The 24,938-nt window shown below is 49.9% G+C and overlaps 1 protein-coding gene across 2 annotated transcripts in view; it reads right to left on the bottom strand.

The window, feature by feature from the left end:
- LOC144505317 (transmembrane protein 132C-like) overlaps positions 1-24,938 on the bottom strand; it is a 40,012-nt gene continuing 15,074 nt past the window's right edge. For both annotated transcript variants that reach the window (XM_078231432.1, XM_078231433.1), the window contains exons 6-9: positions 23,627-23,832; positions 18,523-18,808; positions 15,902-16,093; positions 1-1,908 (exon numbers count right to left, since the gene is read on the bottom strand). In XM_078231432.1, the coding sequence (XP_078087558.1) occupies positions 34-1,908; positions 15,902-16,093; positions 18,523-18,808; positions 23,627-23,832 (2,559 nt within the window). In that variant the 3' untranslated portion in view covers positions 1-33. The remainder of the gene's footprint in view (positions 1,909-15,901; positions 16,094-18,522; positions 18,809-23,626; positions 23,833-24,938) is intronic.

The raw sequence follows: 24,938 nt of genomic DNA, 5'->3' as shown, positions 1-24,938 counted from the left end.
GCCCCACCAGCTGGAGGTGGGTGCATTACCCTTTTAAGAGGCCTCCCTGATGCGCTCCATGTAGCTCCGCAGTTGCTCGGGGTCCTGCAGTCCCATGTCCTGACACACCCATCTGATATCCTCCTCGTCGGCCACGATGATGGACTGGGTTGTTGGCAGCAGCTCCGCCAGCTTCCCCGGAGCCGCGAAGGTGGACAACTGGACCCTCTGAGGCCGGAAGTCCTCCAGCGCCCCCAGCCGGAAGCGCTGCCCCTGTCCCCTGGAAACCCCTTTGATGGTGCAGTACCCGTCCACGAAGCCCTGTGCGCATGCGCGGGAGGCCCAGCCCGCCTCCCCTTCCCCCGCACCGCTCCCACTGCGTATGTCAGCCTCCTCCCGCGTGGCGCCTGCGCGCGAGCCGCTGCCCCGCCGCCCGGCTTGGTCACGGGACCCGAGCCTGCGCATTTCACCTGCCGGCGCCCCCTCCCCCACTTCTGCTTCACCCGGCCGCCAGCCACCAGTGCGCATGTCCGCCCAACCGCCGCCAGGCGCGCGGTGCTGCTTCTGGACGCTTGGCCGCCGGAGCGGCCCCCTGGGGCTGGCCTGGGAAACCCCGTCAGGGCATCCCTGGGAATTGAGCAGGGAAACCCCATCAGTGAACCCCTGCACATTGGACAGGTAAACCCCATCAGTAAATCCCTGCACACAAGGGGAGGAGACCCCATCTGTGAGCCCCTGTACATTGGGCAGGGAGACCCCATCTGCGAACCCCTGCGCATTGGGCAAGGAATCCCCATCAGTGAACCCCTGCGCATTGGGCAAGGAATCCCCATCAGTGAACCCCTGCACACTGGGCGGGGAAACCCCTTCGGTGAACCCCTGCACATTGGGCAGGGAGATCCCATCGGGGAGCCCCTGCAGGTCGGCCCCAGAGACCCTGTCGGGTAGCCCCTGCGGGTCGGCCCGGGAGACCCCGTCAGGGAGCCCCTGCGGGTCGGCCCAGGAGACCCCATCAGGGAGCCCCTGCAGGTCAGCCCGGGAGACCTCGTCGGGGAGCCCCTGTGGGTTGGCCCGGGAGACCCAGCCGTTGCTCCGGTGCCGGCTGCCCCCCCGGATCGAGCCGCCATGGGCCTGACGTCCGGGCCCCAGGCTGACCGCCCGCTCCCGCGGCGAGATGTCTGTCCGGCGGACAGCCCCCTCCCGCTCGGCCCCCGACCACACCCAGTGGGGTGGCTGGCCGGGCTCGGTGGGGGGCAGCTCCTTGTGCCTGTACTTGAGGACGAAGGTGACACAGTTGATGAAGAAGACCAGGATGGCCAGGCAAAAGACCCCCAGCAGTGCGTACATGCCAATCTCCAAATCCGTCACGCCCTTGAAAGCCATGGAGAACTCTTCCCCTCCAAAGCCCGGGAGGGGGTCCAGAGTGGTGGGAGCCTCCGTCTCCGACGGAAGGTCACGAAGCCCCGGATCGTGGGCAGCAAACACAGAATTGCCAGTAGCCCATTTTGCCCCTTGTCCCTCACGGTGAAGTCGGCGAGTTGTGCTCTCCACCTTCATGGCTCCCTCCTCGCGCTCGGACACACGGGTGTCGTAGCGTTCCCATTCCGGAAAGGCGCGCTCTGTCTCAGCTTGGCTGTCCTGCTCGAAAAGCACCTCTACCCTCGCCTCCGCTGAAGCTAGAACCAGGCCATTCCTACGCTTCGACTTGTGACAGGCTGTGGGCACCGCCAATTTCACCCGGAGAAGCTGGCCGCCACCCCCGCCCTCCGCTACCACTGTCATGGGCTCAGCAGCAGCCTCGGGGTGACGCACAGATACAACGCCCTCATCCAGCGATGAGACTGTCAGCGAGTAGTCCTCGGGGTTGTAAAGCTGGAGCGGTGCAGCGGTTCCATCGCTGTACTTTAACCAGACATTCAGCACACCTTCCTGGTCAGGAGAGAGAGAGAAACATCAGTCACACGTCACCACTCTCTCCCATCAGGAAACACAGGTCGATAAGTTACATTTTAGGAATAAGGTTTCAATTTCAGGGGTTAATTTACTGTTTCTGTGTAGGAAAGGGGACAACTCTGGTTAGATTTGTGTTTGATGCATATATATAGGGCTTCTCATTTATCGTTCAAACTGTATTTGCATTGTGCTTAGAGTTTACCATGTGTAAAGTAAGTAAGAGATTGGGGTATAGAACCATAGAAATGATACCACACAGAAGGGGGCCATTCGATCCATTGACCATGCTGACCTAAAGACAGTAAGAAGTCTCACAAACACCAGGTTAAAGTCCAACAGGTTTATTTGGTAGCAAAAACCACAAGCTTTCGGAGCGCTGCTCCTTCGTCAGGTGAGTGGGAGTTCACCCGATGAAGGAGCTGCGCTCCGAAAGCTAGTGGATTTTGCTACCAAATAAACCTGTTGGACTTTAACCTGATGTTTGTGAGACTTCTTACTGTGTTTACCCCAGTCCAACGCCAGCATCTCCACATCATCAAAGTTTTGAAGTTAACGTTTATTTTTTAGTGTCACAAGTAATCATAGAAACCCTACAGTACAGAAAGAGGCCATTCGGCCCATCGAGTCTGCACCGACCACAATCCCACCCAGGCCCTACCTCCATATCCCTACATATTTACCCACTAATCCCTCTAACCTCCGCATCTCAGGACACTAAGGGTAATTTTTTTTTTAGCATAGCCAATCAACCTAACCTGCACATCTTTGGATTGTGGGAGGAAACCCACACAGACACGAGGAGAATGTGCAAACTCCACACCGACAGTGACCCAAGCTGGGAATCGAACCCAGGTCCCTGGAGCTGTGAAGCAGCAATGCTAACCACTGTGCTACCGTGCCGTCCACTTACATTACATGTAGGCTTACATTAACATTGAAATGAAGTTACTGTGAAAATCCCCTAGTCGCCACACTCCGGCACCTGTTCGGGTACACTGAGGGAAAATTTAGCATGGCCAATTCACTTAACCTGCGCATCCTTGGACTGTGGGAGGAAACCGGAGCACCCGGAGGAAACCCATGCAGACACGGGGAGAATGTGAAAACTCCACACATACAGTGACCCAAGCCTGGAATTGAACCCGGGTCGCTGGCACTGTGAGGCAGCAGTGCCAACCACTGTGCCGCCACCATCTTGGGCAGCGAATTCCAGACATCCACCAACCTCTGCATAAAAGAAGTTCTTCCTCATATCCCCTCTACACCTTCTGCCATTTAGCTTGAATCTGTGTCCCCTCTTGAACTCTCTGCCAAGGAGTCCTCCTGCCTACTCGATCTGTACCCCTCACAATTTTGTCTACCTCAATCATGTCACCGTCTCAGCTGTCTTGTGTTCCAAAGACAATAACCCTCTCCAATCTCTCCTCTTAGCTATAATTCCCCAGCCCTGGCACCATTCTGGTTTTCAGTGTGGGGGGGCAGCACTGCCAGGAGATGTGCCTGGGCAGATATTATGTAGGTTTCCATTGCAAGAGGAAGGGTAATTTGCAGGCATGGTGCAGAGTGAAGTAGGCAGGACAGAACGTGCAAAAAAAAAACCCAACAGTGGTTAGTTTAACTGTTAAAACAACGGGGCTGTGGAGCCCAACAAGGGATCTAAGCCCAATACTAAACCAACTCAATAAGGTGCCACAGAGAAATATGGAGGTCAACACAGAATCCGCAGCCACAGTCAGAGGGGAACAAGCATTCAGATATGTCCAGAAAGGTCTTCAACACTTCAGCTGGAGTCTATGGCACAGTGGTTAGCACTGCTGCCTCTCAACGCCAGGGACCCAGGTTCGATTCCCGGCTTGGGTCAGTGTCTGTGCGGAGTCTGCATGTTCTCCCCGTGTCTGTGTGGGTTTCTCCGGGTGCTCCGGTTTCCTCCCCACACTCTGAAAGACGTGCTAGTTAGGTGCATTGACCCAAACAGGCGCCCAAGCATGGCAACTAGGGGAATTTCACAGTAACTTCATTGCAGTGTTAATGTAAGCCTTACTTGTGACTAATAAATAAACTTTTAAATTTTATTCAGAAGCTATTTTGTCTATGTACACAGGAGAGATCATAGAATCGTGGAACCTACAGTGCAGATGGAGGCCAGTTGGCCCATCGAGTCTGCACCAACCACAATCGCACCCGGGCCCTATCCCCGTAACCCCATGTATTTATCCTAGCTAGTCCCCCTGACATTGAGGGGCAATTTAGCATGGACAATCCACCTAACCTGCATTTAACCTTTGGAATCTCATTGGACTGTGCCATTTCCCAGTGTATGGTGGAACGTTTCTAGCAGGGCATTCCAAACAGGGAGAACATGCAGACGCCATACAGACAGTGACCCAAGCCGGGAATCGAACCTGGGGGTCCACAGACCTTGTCTCATGGGTCGAGACTGGTCAAAACAGATAAAAGCGGGCTGGCTAGAGATATTACATAATCGGGATGGAGGATTTCAAGAGTTACTGTGCATGTGGAAGGGGATTTTAGGTCCTTGCTAGATCCACAGGCAGATCTTTAGTCTATAGGGACAGAGTAGAGAGAAGGGGTTAAATGATTGTACCTAACGAGATAATGTTAACAGTTTGCTCATATGTGAATGCAAATCAGTATTAAAATGAATGAAATATGATTTTAAAGTATATACTGGAATATTAAATCTATTTTTGATATATATAAATGGACTGTCTCAGTCATAAAATGCAAATGCTGCAGATATGTAATGTTCAGGTCAGAAGTTCAGCAGTTAGAAGTCCATTAGTCAGCAGAATGAGCATTAGTAGTTTCAAATCCCGGGACAGTAATTGAAACGTAATGTATTAAAGAGAGGCTTCCACTGTCTAGGCATAAGAAAGAATCTTTCTAACGAGCCCAGAGAGACACTTATCTCAATGTCTGGCAATGCGCCTATGGGAAAGGTGTAGCAGTGGAAGCATCAGAGGGAAGATGGAATATCACTATATCAAATAGCATATTACAAATTGGCTGAGGTAATCTGTCTTGTGTTGGACTGTAAGAGTTTTAACACTAGGTTAAAGTCCAACAGGACCAAATAAACCTGTTGGACTTTAACCTGGTGTTGTGGGACTTCTTACTGTGTTTACCCCAGTCCAACGCCGGCATCTCCACATCATGACTTGTATTGGACTGACATGTTAACACTGAATGAAATTGAATCTAAGCTAATTAAAAGGTGTATCTTAGCTAACAGAAGGTATAATTGGTCTGTAATTTGGCTGAGTGCCTCAGATCTTTGGGGAAGTCTTGTAGCACTGAACCAGAGTATCCGATCATCCAAAGGGCCCCCATGGCCGTAGGCCCATGTTTTGTTTGCCTTGCATGATTTTTGTGTTTAAATAAATTTTGGTTACAGAGACTTTGCCTTTGCACATTTTTAAAATATATTTACATCTTCAAGAAGTTTGGCTACTGTAATAAGTCTTTGGAGGCAGAGGTCCCTTCATCAAAATCCCTTTATTTACAACTCCAACAGCAATACAGAGTGCGAGCAGTCTACCTTCAGGAGTGCCAGAGGAACTGACACACCCGGTTAAATACAAGGCAAAGACCCCTTGATTGGCCAATCAAATGACTCCTTAATCGGAGTTCATACTCCCATAGGCCAACCTCAATGGCCTGATTGAAGTCATCACAGCTACCATCGTAAAGAAATCCCCACTTCAGCGCAAATACTGAGGCTTTCCAAAAAGAACTGGGACTAATAAAAGGGGCTAAAGCCTAAATATATACCCTGCGGCAAGGCCTAAATTCTTTCGAGCCCCTCAGTGCCTTATGCACTCTATCATAAAATAGAAATGGAGTTAGAAAGACTGGAAGAATTAGGTGTCATAAAATCTGTACCGTTCTCTGAATGGGCTGCACCGTAGCCCCTATTTTGAGGGCAAATTGCTCTGTAAGAATGTGCGGGATTATAAATTAACTGTAAAACAAGGAGCTCCGAAAGAGAGATGCCACATTTTGAGAACTGAGGATTTCTACACCAAATTAACGGGGGCCGAAAGTGCACCAAGTTAGATCTCAGTCACGCCTACCAGCAGCTGGAGATGAATAAAGATTCCCACAAAGGGTTATACCAGCACACGCATTTACCTTTTGGAGTCTCACTGGACTGTGCCATTTCCCAGTATATGGTGGAAAGTTTATAGCAGGGTGTACCTGGGTGACGTCTAATTACTGGAGTGTTCCCCGAGGAGCACAGGGCAAACTTAGAAGAAGTCCCAAAAGAATTTACAGAAGCGGGTGTCCGTTTGAAATGGGAGAAATGCACCCTCCAGACGGATGAAGTGACAGACCTGGGTTTCAAGGTAGACGCCAAGGCCTACATCCTATGGAGGACAAGGTTAAAGCCATAAAGGAAGTACCACAGCCTGAAGATGCACTGGAGTTAAACTCATTCCTAGGAATGGTGAATTATGGCGGCAGATTCTTTACAAAACGTGTCTACAATTTTAACCCCACGTTGCCAGTTTTTGAAGAAGCATCAGCGATGGAAATTGGGGAAGAACAAAAAAAAGACATTTGCAAAGGTAAAGTAAGCCTTACAGTCGACAGTGCTGCTTATACACTTTGATCCAACCAAACCATTGGTGATTACCTGTGACGCATCACCATATGGAGTGGGAGCAATCCTGTCCCACAAGATGTCAGACGGAATAGAGAGGCCAATTGCATTTGCGTCAAGAACCTTGTCAGATGATGAGAGGTATTCTCAGACAGACAGAGAGAGTCTGGCGGTAATTAGTGTGGTGATGAAGTTTCATCAATATATACTGTTGTGAAGTTGGGTAGAGTAATTGTAAATTGGTGTGTGTAAAACTGTAAAATGCTCGGGGGGGGAAAGCATTGCAGTCCCATTAAAAGGTGGGGCTTTTTCTGTGCTTAGAGATTTTTTTTTAAATGCAAGTACACAGAGAGCCCAAACTGAAACATTTATATCGAAAGGCCAAGCAGCAGTGTTACCAAGACAACAGGCTTTTGAATTTCGCCAATCAATTTGAATCAGATACCAAGAACCTATTAAATTTAAATCCGATGGTTGACAACCGAGGACCAATCCTATTGTGGGAAATATTGATCTGTCATCACGGGTATAACAGAAAGGGGGCGGTGGAACAAAGAGGGAGAGCAACTGCCACCTGCCAGAGCGAACAGCTCCCAGCTCTGAGAGAGAGAGAATCGCTGGCTCTCATCGCTGCATCTACGTCTTAGAGAAAGCACCATTGAGATAACAAAGGTGCCAAAGCAGAAAGAAGCTCCAGACAGAAGAATCAACAGAAAAGCCCAGAATATTCCAGAAGACACAAAACCTGGTTGTAACTTAGAGAGTGACTAAATTTCTGTTTTTTGTTAATGAGTGGGAATTGTGTTTATTGGAACAGTATTCCATTAGAATCATGTTTTATTTGGGAATAGTTAATAGTTAGAAGGGGTTTATTTGGTTTGTTAATAGTTTAGTTAATTTGTTCAGTTAGTTAGATAAATAAATTGTTAGGTGTTGATTTTAGAGAGTGTGTCAGGGATTTATTTTGTATTTAACCACGAGAAGTTGCTGAAAAGCGGGTCACACCACTTCACGCACACTTTGTACAGATTAGTTTATAGGTAGATTAAAGTCACCCTGGCAGTCTGCCAGCCCTTTATCACAACCCCCAATATTTCTCCCTGTATAATTTTTGCTGTTTGTAGTTACTGTTGAGGGGCCTGTAGACCACTCCCATTGGGCATTCTAGGAAGAGAGGTCATAGTCTGAGGATAAGGGGCAGCAAATTTAAAACAGAATCGAGGAGAAACTATTTCTCCCAAAGGGTTGTGAATCTGTGGAATTCACTGCCCCCAAAGGGTGGTGGATGCTGGGACAGTGAGTACATTTAAGGAGGAGTTGGACAGATTTTTAATTGGGAATGGGTTGAAGGGTCATGGGGAGAAGGCAGGAAATTGGGGATGAGGAGCATATCAGCCATGATCGAATGGCGGAGCGGACGCGATGGGCTGAATGGCCTAATTTTGCTCCTACATCTTATGAACTTATAAGGCGAGGTCCTCCTCTTTGGGTGTTTTGGTGTTAGTTTGAGAGGAGGGGGTTTAACCTCCACTTCAAAATAATATATATGGTACACAGTTCACCAAAGTATCAGATCACAAGTTGCTGTTGGGTTTATTCTGAAAGGATAAACCAGTGCCACCAATCACCTCTGTGAGGGTGCAGAGATGGTCTCCTGCTAGCTGTGTACAGCTACTCTTTCCAGCATAGGTCAGGGATGCAAATATTGAATGTGAATCCACTCAGCCGCGTCCTTCTATTGCAGACTGTACCATCATCACCTGTAAATATAGAATCCTACAGTGCAGAAGGAGTCCATTCAGCCCATTAAGTCTGCACCGACCACAAACCCACCCAGGCCCTATCCCCAAAACCCCTACCTAGTCCCCCTGACACTAAGGAGCAATTTAGCACGGCCAATCCACCTAACCCGCACGCCTTTGGAGCGTGGGAGGAAACCAGAGCACACGGAGGAAACCCACGCAGACACGGGGAGAATGTGCAAACTCCACACAGACAGTGACCCAGACCGGGAATGGAACCCGGGTCCCTGGCGCTGTGAGGCAGCAGTGCTAAACACTGTGCCACCCTGTACCACAAGAAATAATGCTGGCGCTGCACCTGATAGAGACATTGCTGATCTCAGCTGCCCATATAAAAATCTGGGCCGAAAGGCACCCAGTGTTATTGAAAGTTAAGAGCTTGGTGATGCAAGGAAGGCAGTATAAATCAGATCAAATCAGTCCCTACCTGCAGTGGAAATTGGAGATAATGTGAGGATGGTGTATTATTGTGGGGGCTTGTGTTACAGAGCCACCCCAGGGGTGACGCCATTTATTAAAGGAACTGCACCGATGCACAGAGCAGGATAAACGCACTTGCCTGAAGCTGTATCTGGTGGCCGGGCTTCGATAAGGAAATTGACTGAATGGTCTGCCGGTGTTGAGAGGTCCAGCAGTCATTGCTGCCACTGGTGAATCCACATTCATGCGAGTGGCCATGACCAGGATTGTACAGGGCCTTCGCAGGGCCATTCAGGGTCACATGTTCCCAATCTTGGCTGCTGCACATTCAAAATGGCTAAAATGCCCAACTAATGAAATCTACAATGGTCACAGCCACCACTGACAAGTTAGGCCAAACGGTAATCGCCACTCTCAGTCAGCCCCTTACCACCCCAGCTTCAAACGGCTCAGCAGAACGAGCCATACAAATGTTTAAATCATCAATGAAAAGGCAAGTTCAGACCTTTACGCTTGGCAAGTTTCTTGCTGTTGTATAATTCTACACAAAATGCTACCACATGGGTCACACTAGCTGAATTATTAATGGCTGCTACCTACAAACTCATTTGGATTGGTAGTTCCAGATTTGGCAGGGAGGGTGGCGGCTACGCAAGCCTCCCAGAAAGAAAACCATGACTGGAGAAAAGACGACTTAGTTATGGCTAGTGTGATGTGAGTGTACCTTTAAGTTCTTTTAAATCATGGTCACAGCCTTGGGTGATGTCATTTCTGGAAGGAGGAAAAAGATCTGTGGACAGATCGGGTGAGCGAAGTTTCTCAGCTTTCAGTTTCCTTTCGGATGCAGTGTTAGAGGCAGTCCTGGAAGCCAGCTGGAAAATAAATCTCTTTCTCTCTCTCTTTTGCTTTGAAAATGTTACCAGTTAGCTGAAAGAAAGGCTCGTTTGCCAGGCTGCAGTAAAGAATCTGTGTTTTGGGGAGCTGCTCTGAGTTTTCAAGACCATTTGAAATCCACATTCAACCCAGGGAACTTGGTTCCATGTGATCTTTAACCTGATGTGGAGATGCCGGCGTTGGACTGTGGTAAACACAGTAAGGAGTCTAACAACACCAGGTTAAAGTCCAACAGGTTTATTTGGTAGCACAAGCTTTCGGACCGTTGCTCCTTCATCAGGTGACTCATCTGATGAAGGAGCGAGACTCCGAAAGCTCGTGCTACCAAATAAACCTGTTGGACTTTAACCTGGAGTTGTGAGACTTCTTATTGTGCCTACCCCACTCCAACACCAGCATCTCCACATCATATTCTTAAATAAACTTTGTTTGATAAAAGCTCCGTAGTGCTTCTCTACAGTATAAAAGTTGAGAAGTTATATTAAATGTTGGTTTGGCCACATTTGGAATACTGTGTCCAATTCTGGTCACCACACTACCAGAAGGACGTGGAAGCTTTGAAGGGGGTACAGAAAAGGTTTACCAGGATGTTGCCTGGTATGGAGGGTATTGGCTATGAGGAGAGATTGAATAAACTGGGATTGTTCTCCCTGGAAAGACGGGGGTTGAGGGGCGACCTGATGGAAGTTTATAAAATTATGAGAGATATAGATAAAGTGAATAGTTGGAAGCTTTTTCCCAGGGCAGAAATGACAATTTCAAGGGGGCACAAGTTCAAGATAAGGGGGGAAAGGTTCAGTGGAGATGAGCGGGGGAAGGTTTTTTGCACAGAGGGTGGTGGGGGCCTGGAATGCACTGCCAAGTGAGGTGGTTGAGGCAGTTATGTTAGTGACATTTAAGACTTATCTTGATAGACACATGAACAAACAGGGAATAGAGGAATATAAGCGGTTGCTTTAGTTAGGACAAAGTGATCGGCGCAGGCTTGGAGGGCCGAAGGGCCTGTCCCTGTGCTGCACTGTTCTTTGTTTAGTGAGTCTTTTAAATCATACCTGAAGCGGAACACCTCATGCTTATCCGAGCCAAATTCAAGGTGCAAAACTTATCATTCAGCCAGGCTTCATCAAACTCTTTGGAGTTTCTAACCTGAACCATAACACGAGTGAACTTTGTTGGTGGGTTGCAGGCAAAATTGTGGAAAGAACAGGACCCCAGTCTCATACACAGTAGAAGTGAAAGGTCACTGTGCAAAAAAGCACATGGATCATTTGAGGAAGAGAGGCCTGATCCAGGGCATCAACAGGTGTGTACTGCAGGCGACTTGTGTCGTCAACTACTGATCCAGGGTTACTGGGGTGTCTCAGTAGTAAGAAGTTTAACAACACCAGGTTAAAGTCCAACAGGTTTATTTGGTAGCAAAAGCCACACAAGCTTTCGGAGCTCTTAGCCCCTTCTTCAGGTGAGTGGGAATTCTGTTCACAAACAGAGCATATAAAGACACAGACTCAATTTACATGAATAATGGTTGGAATGCGAATACTTACAACTAATCAAGTCTTTAAGAAACAAAACAATGTGAGTGGAGAGAGCATCAAGACAGGCTAAAAAGATGTGTATTGTCTCCAGACAAGACAGCCAGTGAAACTCTGCAGGTCCACGCAACTGTGGGAGTTACAAATAGTGTGACATGAACCCAATATCCCGGTTGAGGCCGTCCTCGTGTGTGTGGAACTTGGCTATCAGTTTCTGCTCAGCGACTCTGTGCTGTCGTGTGTCGCGAAGGCCGCCTTGGAGAACGCTTACCCGAATATCAGAGGCCGAATGCCCGTGACCGCTGAAGTGCTCCCCAACAGGAAGAGAACAGTCTTGCCTGGTGATTGTCGAGCGGTGTTCATTCATTCATTTGAATGAACACCACTCGACAATCACCAGGCAAGACTGTTCTCTTCCTGTTGGGGAGCACTTCAGCGGTCACGGGCATTCGGCCTCTGATATTCGGGTAAGCGTTCTCCAAGGCGGCCTTCGCGACACACGACAGCGCAGAGTCGCTGAGCAGAAACTGATAGCCAAGTTCCGCACACACGAGGACGGCCTCAACCGGGATATTGGGTTCATGTCACACTATTTGTAACTCCCACAGTTGCGTGGACCTGCAGAGTTTCACTGGCTGTCTTGTCTGGAGACAATACACATCTTTGTAGCCTGTCTTGATGCTCTCTCCACTCACATTGTTTCGTTTCTTAAAGACTTGATTAGTTGTAAGTATTCGCATTCCAACCATTATTCATGTAAATTGAGTCTGTGTCTTTATAAGCTCTGTTTGTGAACAGAATTCCCACTCACCTGAAGAAGGGGCTAAGAGCTCCGAAAGCTTGTGTGGCTTTTGCTACCAAATAAACCTATTGGACTTTAACCTGGTGTTGTTAAACTTCTTACTGTGTTTACCCCAGTCCAACGCCGGCATCTCCACATCGTGTCTCAGTAGCCCTGGGGAAGAAACTACTGAGGAGGATGTTGACCCCTGGATTGATGAGTTTGCCTTTTGCATCTGCCTGCCCGGATTCTGTACTCACTGAAGGACCCAGTACCATGTTGAGATGTCCCTCCAGAGTCCGGAAGTCTCCAGACTGATTGACTATGTGAATGAGCCTTCCTCTGGTGTGCTGTTGTGTCGTGTCTGCCTATGTATAATGATGTTTATTTTGTTTCATTCATAGGTGAGCTCAGGAGTTAAGGGGGAAGTTTGGTAATGTGGCCCTTTAAGAGGATGTGGGGTGGGGGGAATCCTTTGAGGGCCATGTGATCAGGCCAGGCCCTCTGGAGAGGCTGCATGGAAAGCTGAGTCAATCGGGAGCAAAGGGACATGTCCTGGGATGGGGAGGAACCTCAGTTGGAGCCAGGGAGGAGAAGACAGTAGACTTGTGTTTTAGTTTTGTCAGACCCTCATCCTGTATATATATCATACTGATAATAACTCATTCATTGTTGAAGCCACAATGAGTCACCTTCGACTTTTCTAAATACATTTTGAAATTTTACTCTGTGTTCCAAGATCCAAGTCATTACATATTAATATATAATTCACAAAGTCCCGGCTTTGACCCACATGTCTACCTTCCTGCTCTCACTGAAAAACAAAGAGGGAAAGTTTAAGGGAGATGTGCGGGGGACGTTTTTCACACAGAGAGTGGTGGGTGCCTGGAACGCGCTGCCAGAGGAGGTGGTGGAAGCAGGAACATTAGCAACATTTAAGAGGCATCTGGATGTACATCAGTGATGCACATCTGAGGCTGTATAAGGCTCTGGTCAGACCCCATTTGGAGTATTGTGAGCAGTTTTGGGCCCCGTATCTAAGGAAGGATGTGCTGGCCTTGGAAAGGGTCCAGAGGAGGTTCACAAGAATGATCCCTGGAATGAAGAGCTTGTCGTATGAGGAACGGTTGAGGACTCTGGGTCTGTACTCATTGGAGTTTAGAAGGATGAGGGGGGGGATCTTATTGAAACTTGCAGGATATTGCGAGGCCTGGATAGAGTGGACGTGGAGAAGATGTTTCCACTAGTAGGAAAAACTAGAACCAGAGGGCACAGCCTCAGACTAAAGGGACGATCCTTTAAAACAGAGGTGAGGAGGAATTTCTTCAGCCAGAGTGTGGTGAATCTGTGGAACTCTTTGCTGCAGAAGGCTGTGGAGGCCGGGTCATTGAGTGTCTAAGACAGAGATAGATAGGTTCTTGACTAATAAGGGGATCAGGGGTTACGGGGAAAAGGCAGGAGAATGGGGATGAGAAAAATATCAGCCATGATTGAATGGCGGAGCAGACTCGATGGGCCGAGTGGCCTAATTCTGCTCCTATGTCTTACGGTACAGGAATAGGGAGGGAATAGAGGGATAAGGACTGATTGAGGGCAGAAGTTTTTTTTTAGTGGAGTTAGGGCATCATCTACCCTGACTTTTGTGCGCTTAAGATAACTTTTTATCCAATTGGACAGACCCTCCCATTCCACCAGCCTCAATTTTATTAATCAGATTTGAGACCTTGCTTAAATTCCACAATGCTAACATCCAACATAGATAACAAACAGCCGACATCAACATCCTCCATTACGTCATCAGAAAGCTCAATTAGTCAAAAAGCACAATCCGCATTTTACAAATCCTGTCACTCACTCAAATCCCAACCAACTGAAACTGTTGAGACCACTTCTGGAGTACTGTGCACAGCTTTGCTCTTGAGAAAGAATATATTAAGGTTAGGAGGTTCACTCAACTGATTCCTGAGATCCTTCGTTTAGTTTAAATTTATTTATTACTGTCGCAAGTAGGCTTATATTAACACTGCAATGAAGTTACTGTGAAAATCCCCTCATCACCACTGTTCGGATACACAGAGGGAGAATTTAGCATGATCAATGCACCTAACCAGCACGTCTTTCGTACTGTGGGAGGAAACTGGAGCATCCGGAAGAAACCCACACAGACACAGGGAGGACGTGACCCAAGCTGGGAATCAAACCCGGGTCCTTGGCGCTGAGACAGCAGTGCTAACCACTGTGCGTTACCTTTCGAGGAAAGATTGGCTAGGTTGGTGCGAGACCCATTTGAGTTTAGAAGAAGAATGAGAGGTGATCTTACTGAAACATACCAGATCCTGATGGGACTGGACAGGGTGGATGCTGAGAGGATGTTTCCCCCTCATGGGAGAGACTGGACCTAGGGGACACCGTTCAAAAATAAGGGGTCTGCCATTTAAGATGGAGATGAGGAGAATCTTTCTTTCACAAGATGGTTAGTCTCTTCTTTGCTTTCTTCACCGGAGGCAGGGTCACTGAATATATTTAAAGACAGAGTTAGATAGATTCTTGAAGAACAAGGGACTGGAAGAGTATAGAGGAAGGCAGGATTTGGAGTATTGCGTACATGCATTTGGAGTACTGTGTGCTTTGGAGAGAGTGTAAAGAAGGTTCACCAGGATGTTGCCTGGTCTCGAGGGTGTTGACTATGCGGAGAGGTTGAATGAGCTGGGATTGTTTTCACTGGAAAGGCGGGGGCTGAGGGGAGACCGGATAAGAGGTCGATGCAATTATGAGAGGCACAGACAGGATGGATATTCAGAGGCTTTTTCCCAGGGTGGAAGTGTCAATTACAGGGGGCACAGGTTCAAGGTGAGAGGGCAAAGTTTAAGGGAGATGTGCGGGGGAAGTTTTTCACACAGAGAATGGTGGGTGCCTGGAACGCGCTGCCAGAGGAGGTGGTGGAAGCAACATTAGCAACATTTAAGAGGCATCTGGATGGGTACATAATAGGGAGGGAATAGAGGGATACGGACCGAGTAAGGGCAGAAGGTTTTTTTTTAGTTTAGTTAGAGCATCAAGATCGGCACAGGCTTGGAGGGCCGAAGGGCCTGTTCCTGCGCGTTTCTTTGTTCTTTGAAAGTGGAGCTGTGGCCACAATCAGATCAGCCGTGATTTTACCAAATGGCGGAGCAAGCCTGACATCCAGGACCTGCTGGAGGTACACAGGTGAATACAGCCCCCTCCCCGCCCCGAGGAGAAGAGGGTCTCGCCCAGGCAGCGCACAGCCAAGGGGAGGGGATGTTCCGTGGGGTGTCCGTGCATTTATTTAGTTTTAAAATTGGGGCACCTTCTATATCCGGCACCCTGATCTGTCAGAAATCTAAGCTGCTGATGGAGCAGGCTCGAACTGCTCGACATTGTGGGATGTGCGCCTTCCATTTTCTTTTGGTGAATAAAGTGTCTGAAGATGCAGCAAGGCGGCCAGCAACTCCGCTGTTCCGACACAACGCTTTGCCCAGAAAAGCAGCAGCACGGTGGCACAGTGGTTCGCACTGCTGACTCACAGTGCCAGGGACCCAGGTTCGATTCCCGGCTTGGGTCACTGTCTGTGCGGAGTCTGCACATTCTCCCCGTGTCTGCGTGGGTTTCCTCCGGGTGCTCCAGTTTCCTCCCACACTCCAAAGACGTGCTGGTTAGGTGCATTGACCCAAAGAGAATCCAGACTGTGGCGACTCGGGGAATTTCACAATAACTTCATTGCAGTGTTAATGTAAGCCTAACTTGTGACGAATAAATAAATGAACTTTAAATAAAAATCCGGCCCTGGTCTCAGAGGGCGAAAGAGTGCCTGACCCACTGCCCAACCCGACTTGACGTGGTGTTCCACATTCACTGCCGCCCTTTCTCCCTTTCCGAGGGTGCGTGGTCAGCCTACCTGTTTGGGGGTGTGCAGTGACTCCTGCGCTGTCGCCGTGGCGATGACTACCCGAGGGCGCCGCCGGTTTTGTCTGAGCGAGAGCCTGATCCCGGTGACTAACTGCACATCCATGTCGGTGATGGCCACCTTGTCATCGGCAACGGTCACTGTTTGTTGGCCAAGAATGGAGTCCGACACTGGAGACAGGACCTAGCGAGTGAGAGGAAAGTCAACACAAGAAGAGTTCAGCAAGGCCAGGTATCACAGACTGGGACAGAAAGTCAAAAAATCCTCGGTGTGGGAGATTCAAATACAGAGGAGCCAGGCCGCAGGCCTCAGTAACTCGCTCAGCAGCTGATCAGTGAGGCAGGAGTGTCAAACTTATTGGATTCACAGTCAGGTTTCATTTCAAGGCGCGAGGGCCTTGGCGAAGACTGGGAAACGAGTCTGCCGTTTGTCTCCGAGAAGCATCACTGGGACCTGATCTTCGGCAGGGTTGAGCACAAAGAACGGAAGCACTAGAGCAGGTCAGGAAATTATTTCAGATCAGATTGCGAGAGTGAAGCAAGGCGACACGGACTCGGAGTTAGAGGAGGAAACCCTCAGAAACAGAGATTGATTGATATTTCAGATAGCAGTTACAATGGCACTTCCTCCTGTAACCTCCTCCAGCCCCTACAACCCCTCCCCATCTCTGTAACCAACTCCAGTCCCTACAACCCTCCCTATCTCTGTAAACTCCTCCAGCCCGTAAAACACTCCCCTATCTCTGTAACCTCCTCCAGTCCCGACAACCCTCCCTATCTCTGTAACCTCCTCCAGCCCCTGCAACCCTCCCTATTCCTGTAACCTCCTCCTGGTCCTACAACCCTATCTCTTTAACCTCCTCCAGCCCCTACAACACTCCCTATCTCTGTAACCTCCTCCAGTCCCGACAACTCTCCCTATCTATGTAACCTCTTCCAGCCGCTAAAACACTCCCTATCTCTGTAACCTCCTCCAGTCCTGACAACCCTCCCTATCTTTGTAACCTCCTCCAGCCCCTACAGCCCTCCCCTATCTCTGTAACCTGCTCCAGCCCCTACAACACTCCCTATCTCTGTAACCTCCTCCTGTCCCGACAACCCTCCCTATCTATGTAACCTCTTCCAGCCGCTAAAACACTCCCTATCTCTGTAACCTCCTCCAGTCCTGACAACCCTCCCTATCTTTGTAACCTCCTCCAGCCCCTACAGCCCTCCCCTATCTCTGTAACCTGCTCCAGTCCCTACAACCGTTCCTATCTCTGTAACCTCCTCCAGCCCCTAAAACCCTCCCCTATCTCTGTAACCTCCTCCAGCCCCTACAACCCTCCCTATCTCTGTAACCTCCTCCAGCCCGTACAACCCTCCCTATCTCTGTAACCTCCTCCAGCCCCTACAGCCCTCCCTATCTCTGTAACCTCCTCCAGCCCCTACAATCCTCCCTATCTCTATAACCTCCTCCAGCCCCTACAACCCTCCCTATTCCTGTAACCTCCTCCAGCTCCTACAACCCTCCCTATCTCTGTAACCTCCTCCAGCCCCTACAACCCTCCCTATCTCTGTAACTTCCTCCAGCCCCTACAACCCTCCCTATCTCTGTAACCTCCTCCAGCCCCTACAACCCTCCCTATCTCAGTAACCTCCTCCAGCCCCTACAACCCTCCCTATCTCTGTAACCTCCTCCAGCCCCTACAACCCTCCCTATCTCTGTAACCTCCTCCAGCTCCTACAACCCTCCCTATCTCTATAACCTCCTCCAGCCCCTACAACCCTCCCTATCTCTGTAACCTCCTCCAGCCCCTACAACCCTCCCTATTCCTGTAACCTCCTCCAGCCCCTACAACCCTCCCTATTCCTGTAACCTCCTCTAGCCCCTACAACCCTCCCTATCTCTGTAACCTCCTCCAGCCCCTACAACCCTCCCTATCTCTGTAACCTCCTCCAGCCCCTACAACCCTCCCTATCTCTGTAACCACCTCCAGCCCCTACAACCCTCCCTATCTCTGTAACCTCCTCCAGCCCCTACAACCCTCCCGATTCCTGTAACCTCCTCCAGCCCCTACAACCCTCCCTATCTCTGTAACCTCCTCCAGCCCCTACAACCCTCCCTATTCCTGTAACCTCCTCCAGCCCCTACACCCCCTCCCTATCTCTGTAACCTCCTCCAGCCCCTACACCCCCTCCCTATCTCTGTAACCTCCTCCAGCCCCTACAACCCTCCCTATTCCTGTAACCTCCTCCAGCCCCTACACCCCTCCCTATCTCTGTAACCTCCTCCAGCCTTTCCCACTGTCTAAAATCTTTGGGCTGCTCTAATTCAGCCCTCTTCCACATTTCACAATATTAATTGCTCCTCGTTAGCAGCCGTGTTGCCCGGACTCTGGGCCTGGAATTCCTTCCCCAAATCCTCTGCCCCCCTCTCTCTCTCTCTCTCTTGCTTTAAGACACTATTTCCAAGTTGCCCCATTACCTCCTCACTGAGCTTGGTGTCACATTCTGTCTGATTACGTTTCTGTGAAGTGCTTTGGGATTTCTGAAACATGCGGTATGAATTCCTGTGGCTGTGTTTGAAGTATCTCCGTGTTTGCCCTGCTACCCGCTTCCAGTCCCACTCACCTGCACGGTGGTCACTCCTGGCTTCAGGCCGACCAACCTTCTCCCCCGGTTCACCTTCACCACGTGCGCGTCCCCGACCCTCACCAAGGGAGCGACCATCTCGGTGACGTCAACCTGCCACTCTGTGCCCAGCATGTGCACCGTCCGCTCGCCGGAGGCCAGGCGCGACCCTGCCACCAACTGGGTGAGGATCCTCAGGGTGGCCTGCTGGTACTGTAGGGAGCAGCCTCGCCGCTTGCTCTCGCCCGCCTCCTCTTCCTCCTCCCCCTCGATGTCTCCGGCTGGGCTGTTTAAAGTAGAGTGGAAAGGTTATCACTGGAAGCAGCAATAGGAGATTGAGTGATTTCAGTCCAGGGATGAGGGTTAGTGTGGAGAGACAGGAGATGTTGTCCTCCTTCACACACAGATTAAGGAGTGATTTGGTCAAAGAGGTGGGCGGCACGGCGCCACAGTGGTTAGCTGCTGCCTCACAGTGCCAGGGATCCGGTTTCAATTCCGGCCTCCGGCCTGTGTGTGTGGAATTTGCACATTCTCCCTGTGTCTGCATGGGTTTCCTCCCAAAGTTGAGCGGGTTAGGTGGATTGGCCGTGCTAAATTGCCCCTTTAGTGTCAGGGGGACTAGCAGAGCAAATATGTGGGGTTATGGGAATAAGACCTGGTGGGATTGTGGTCGGTACAGACTCGATGGGCCGAATGACTTCCTTCTGCACTGAAGGGATTCTATGATTCTCTAACAAAGGGATGAATGATTGGGAATTGTTTTTAATGGCAGAAGGATGAAAAACCAGATCATGCAGATAAAGAACAAAGAAAATTACAGCACAAGAACAGGCCCTTCGGCCCTCCAAGCCTGCACCAACCATGCTGCCCGACTGAACTAAAACCCCCTACCCTTCCGGGGACCATATCCTTCCATTCCATCCTATTCATGAATTTGTCAAGACGCCCCTTAAAAGTCACTTTTGTATCCGCTTCCACTACCTCCCCTGGCAGTGAAATCCAGGCACCCACCACCCTCTGTGTAAAAAAATCTGCCTCGTACATCTCCGTTAAACCTTGCCCCTCGCACCTTAAACCTATGCCCCCTAGTAATTGACTCTTCCACCCTGGGAAAAAGCTGACTATCCACTCTGTCCATGCCTCTCATAATCTTGTAGACTTCTGTCAGGTCGCCCCTCAACCTCCGTCGCTCCAGTGAGAACAAACCAAGTTTCTCCAACCTCTCCTCATAGCTAATGCCCTCCATACCAGGCAGCATCCTGGTAAATCTTTTCTGTACCCTCTCCAAAGCCTCCACATCCTTCTGGTAGTGTACAACCACATGAGAAATGAGGAAAACATTTTTCACACAACGAGTGATCAGGTTTTAGGGACGCAGGAGTAGGCCATTCTGCCCCTTGAACCTTTACCAACATCCAAACAGATCACAAATCTTCTACCTCTTACATCATTCTCTGCCACTATCCCCATATCCCTGGATATCCTCTATATCCAAAAATCTATCGATCTCTGTCTTGATCTTTGAATACGTTTTGTTGAAGTTGTACAAGACATTGGTAAGGCCACACTTGGAATACTGTGTGCAACTCTGGTCACCCTATTATAGACAGGATATTATTAAACTAGAAAGATTGCAGAAAAGATTTACTAGGATGCTACGGGGACTTAATGGATTGAGTTATAAGGAGAGGCTGAATAGACTGGGACTTTTTTCTCTGGAGCGTAGGAGGCTGAGGGGTGACCTTATAGAGGTCTATAAAATAATGAGGGGCATAGACAAGGTAGATAGTCAATATCTTTTCCCAAAGGTAGGGGAGTTGAAAACTAGAGGGCAGAGGTTTAAGGTGAGAGGGGAGAGATACAAAAGGGTCCAGAGGGGCAATTTCTTCACACAGGGTGGTGAGTGTCTGGAACAAGCAGCCTGAGGTGGTAGGAGAGGGGGAGAGAGGGATAGAGGGAGATGTGGATGGGGAGAGAGGGATAGAGGGAGATGTGGATTGGGAGAGAGGGATAGAGGGAGAAGTGGATGGGGAGAGATGGAATGGGGGAGATGTGGATGGGGAGAGAGGGATCGAGGGAGATGTGGATTGGGAGAGAGGGATAGAGGGAGATGCGGATGGGGAGAGAGGGATAGAGGGAGATGTGGATGGGGAGAGTGGGATAGAGGGAGATGTGGATGGGGAGAGAGGGATAGAGGGAGATGTGGATGGGGAGAGAGGGATAGAGGGAGATGTGGATGGGGAGAGAGGGATAGAGGGAGATGTGGATTGGGAGAGAGAGATAGAGGGAGATATGGATGGGGTGAGAGGGATAGAGGGAGATATGGATGGGGAGAGAGGGATCGAGGGAGGTGTGGATAGGGTGAGAGTGAGAGAAGGATAGAGGGAGATGTGGATGGGGAGAGAGGATAGAGGGAGATGTGGATGGGGTGAGAGTGAGAGAAGGATAGAGGGAGATGTGGATGGGGTGAGAGGGAGAGAGGATAGAGGGAGATGTGGATAGGGTGAGAGTGAGAGAAGGATAGAGGGAGATGTGGATGGGGTGAGAGGGAGCGAGGATAGAGGGAGATGTGGATAGGGTGAGAGTGAGAGAAGGATAGAGGGAGATGTGGATGGGGTGAGAGGGAGAGAGGATAGAGGGAGATGTGGATGGGGTGAGAGGGAGAGAGGATAGAGGGAGATGTGGATAGGGTGAGAGTGAGAGAAGGATAGAGGGAGATGTAGATGGGGAGAGGGAGAGAGGATAAAGGGAGATGTGGATGGAGTGATTTTTGGGGTCGGACAGAGAGAGGACATGTCCCCTTTCCTTTGTGCTCTGCCACTTCTCTTTCGGGTCATGTCCAACCCTTGTTGCTCCCCGCGATGCCTTGCCTTTATCCTGTGGCTTGTTGTCTTCTTGCCTCCTGAGCCTTTTCCTTACATATTATATATTATTATCCGTGTTCATTTCTTCTTGTGTGGGATGGGAAACAGAGTGATGGTTTGCGTCTGTCGTGTTTTAGGCGGTTGGGGGGAGATGGTTGTTGAGGTGGTGTGTGTTAGGAGGAGGGGGCTGCTCGGTTGGGTGATACGTGTTTCCAGGGGCTGGCATGGATGTCCATGTGTGTTGGAGAGTTGTTTTTTTGGGAGGTTTCGTAGTGGGGGAGGTTTTGTGTCTGTTGCTGAGTCAGATTCTGTTTTTTCGGAGTGGGGTTTGGAGGAAAAAAAAAATTTGGTTAGTGGGTGGGCCATTGAGGGGGTAAGTTGGTGGGTTACTGGGAGTGGGGGCAAGAGGTCAGGCGGTGGGAAAAAAGGTCCTGACGGTTTCCTGATAGGGATGTCGGTGGGTAGGTTGTTGGTTGAAGGATGGTTTATCGTCCTCCCCTGCCTTGGCATTTTTGTCTCCTGTGTGTGGGTGGGTGGGGTGTGGTGTGGATTCGGGTAGTATATGTCAGATTGTTGTGGGGGCACTAGTTGGCGGAGCAAGTTGGTGTGGGGACATTCCCGTTTATTTGGATGGTTTATGGGTTTGGTATGATAGGTCTTTTGTTGGCAGTGCAAAAATTACTTCATCGACAATTTATCTGTTTATTTCTTCATTTATTAATTAATTAGTGTCCCCAGTAGCCTTACATTAGCAATGTAATGAAGTTACTGTGGAAGGGTACACCAAAGGGGCATTTAGTATGGCCAATTTACTTCACTAGCACATCTTTGGAGTGTGGGAGGAAACCGGAGTGCCTGGAGGAAGCCCACGCAGACACGGGGAGAACGTGCAGACTCCACACAGGTAGAGATTCCAGCCAGAACCCCAGCCTGCCTCCCTGGCCCTGTGAGGCAACAGTACTAACCACTGTGCCACCGTGCTGCCCAATGGCTTATATATCTGTCTCCTCACGCTGGCTTTCCTGCTGCCTATCATGGTCCTCCCTTGTTGTTCGTCCTCAGTCCTCGGGGTTGATCTCCTGTGCCCCCTCCTTGTTCCATACCTTCTCCTCCTTGTTGTGGTTCCCTTGTATCCTCCTTTTCCTGCTCTGTCTTTGGCTTTTGTTCGGGAAAAAGTCTGGAGTGGGGGTTGGGGGGTGGGGAAGGTTTACTTTTTGGGAATGGTTGAATCATCTTTGGGTTTGTTTGGGGTTGTTTGTCTGGCCTTGGTCTGTGTTTGTGTTCAGGGGAGCTGGCAATTAGCGACCCGTTCATCTGTGGTTCCCTCTTGGCATGTGACCTGTGTTTATTCTGGTTTCCCAGTTGTGTTATGTTTCCTGTTCCCTCCCGCGCTGCTTGCGTGGGTACGCTGGTGGTTTCTGTTCATTATTTATCGTTCATGTGTTCTGAGTGGTTGCCCTGTTAGGTCCTTATCTATCCCTGTTCGCGTGTGGTTTGTGTGCTTCCGTGTCTAAGGCCGTTAGGGAATAAGGTTTTCATTCTATAGATCCACCCCTTCTCTGCTCGCTTTCTTTCTACTGTGATCCAATCCCATAATAGTCAGGGAGATGTGGATAGAGTGAGGGAGAGAGAGGGATAGAGGGAGATGTGGATGGGGAGAGAGGGACAGAGGGAGATGCGGATGGGGAGAGAGGGATAGAGGGAGATGTGGATTGGGAGAGAGGGATAGAGGGAGATGTGGATTGGGAGAGAGGGATAGAGGGAGATGTGGATGGGGAGAGACGGATAGAGGGAGATGTGGATGGGGAGAGAGGGATAGAGGGAGATGTGGATGGGAACAGAGTGATAGAGGGAGATGTGGATGGGGAGAGAGGGGTAGAGGGAGATGTGGATGGGGAGAGAGGGATAGAGGGAGATGTGGATTGGGAGAGAGGGATAGAGGGAGATGTGGATGGGGAGAGAGGGATAGAGGGAGATGTGGATGGGGAGAGAGGGATAGAGGGAGATGTGGATTGGGAGAGAGGGATAGAGGGAGATGTGGATGGGGAGAGAGGGATAGAGGGAGATGTGGATTGGGAGAGAGGGATAGAGGGTGATGTGGATGGGGAGAGAGGGGTAGAGGGAGATGTGGATGGGGAGAGAGGGGTAGAGGGAGATGTGGATGGGGAGAGAGGGGTAGAGGAATAGAGCAGGAAGCAAGGTTAACACAGATGGAATGTGCTGGTACCAATTATCCTTACCTTGTCTCGGATTGGATGGGAACCCGCCAACCTTTGACCTGGCTGAGCTGGGAGTCAGAAAGTTGCACCTGCAGTGGAAGTTTGGGCACCCAGACGGTGAGGTGGAGCGTGGCACGCAGACGCTCGTACGAGAGGTCCACCCGGATGCCCTGCCGCCCTCCGGTCTCTTTCCCATCCACGTAGATGTAGTCACAGCCTTTGGAGACCTAATGACAACAGGGTGCATTTATATAGCACCTTTAAATGCAGTAACACATCCCCAGGGCCTTCAAGTGAGCCATCATTATAACAAAACACGAGGTATGGCAATCAAAGCTTCAATCAGAGGGAGTTTCAAGGAGGGTGGCACGGTAGCACAGTGGTTAGCACTGCTGCCTCACAGCGCCAGGGACCCGGGTTCAATTCCCGGCTTGGGTCACTGTCTGTGCAGAGTTTGCACATTCTCCCCGTGTCTGCATGGGTTTCCTCCAGGTGCTCCGGTTTCCTCCCACAGTCCATGTTAAATTAACCCTAGTGTCAGGGGGACTAGTAGGGTAAATGCATGGGGTTACAGGAATAGCACCTGCGTGGGATTGTGGTCGGTGCAGACTCGACGGGCCAAAGGGCCTCATTCTGCACTGTAGGGTCTCTATGAGTGTCTGAAAGATGGTGAGTGAGGCAGAGAGGTTAAGGGAGGAAATTCCAGACATTAACGCTCAGGTAACAAGAGGCACAGCATCAAACAGCGGAGAGACCAAGATCAGAAAAACCCAACCCAAGAGACTGGAATCAAAGGAGCACAGAGATTTCAGGAACTGGAGGAGGTTACAGAGATAGGGAGTGTTGTAGGGCTGGAGGAGGTTACAGAGATAGGGTGGGATTTGGGGCTGGAGGAGGTTACAGAGATAGGGTGGGATTTGGGGCTGGAGGAGGTTACAGAGATAGGGTGGGATTTGGGGCTGGAGGAGGTTACAGAGATAGGGTGGGATTTGGGGCTGGAGGAGGTTACAGAGATAGGGTGGGATTTGGGGCTGGAGGAGGTTACAGAGATAGGAAGGGTTGTATGGTTGGAGGAGTTTACAGTGGTTAGCACTGCTGCCTCACAGCGTCAGGGACCCGGGTACAATTCCAGGCTCAGGTCACTGTCTGTGTGGAGTTTGAACGTTCTCCTCGTGTCTGCATGGGTTTCCTCCGGGTGCTCCGGTTTCCTCCCACACTCCAAAGACGTGCTGGTTAGGTGGATTGGCCATGTTAAATTGTACATTAGTGTCAGGGGGATTAGCAGGGTAAATATGTGGGGATTCGGGGATGGGACCCGGGTGGGATTGTGGCC

The sequence above is a fragment of the Mustelus asterias genome, chromosome 16, assembly GCF_964213995.1.
Source record: "Mustelus asterias chromosome 16, sMusAst1.hap1.1, whole genome shotgun sequence".
Lineage (NCBI taxonomy): Eukaryota > Metazoa > Chordata > Chondrichthyes > Carcharhiniformes > Triakidae > Mustelus > Mustelus asterias.
This window is presented reverse-complemented; position numbering and strand designations above follow the sequence as displayed.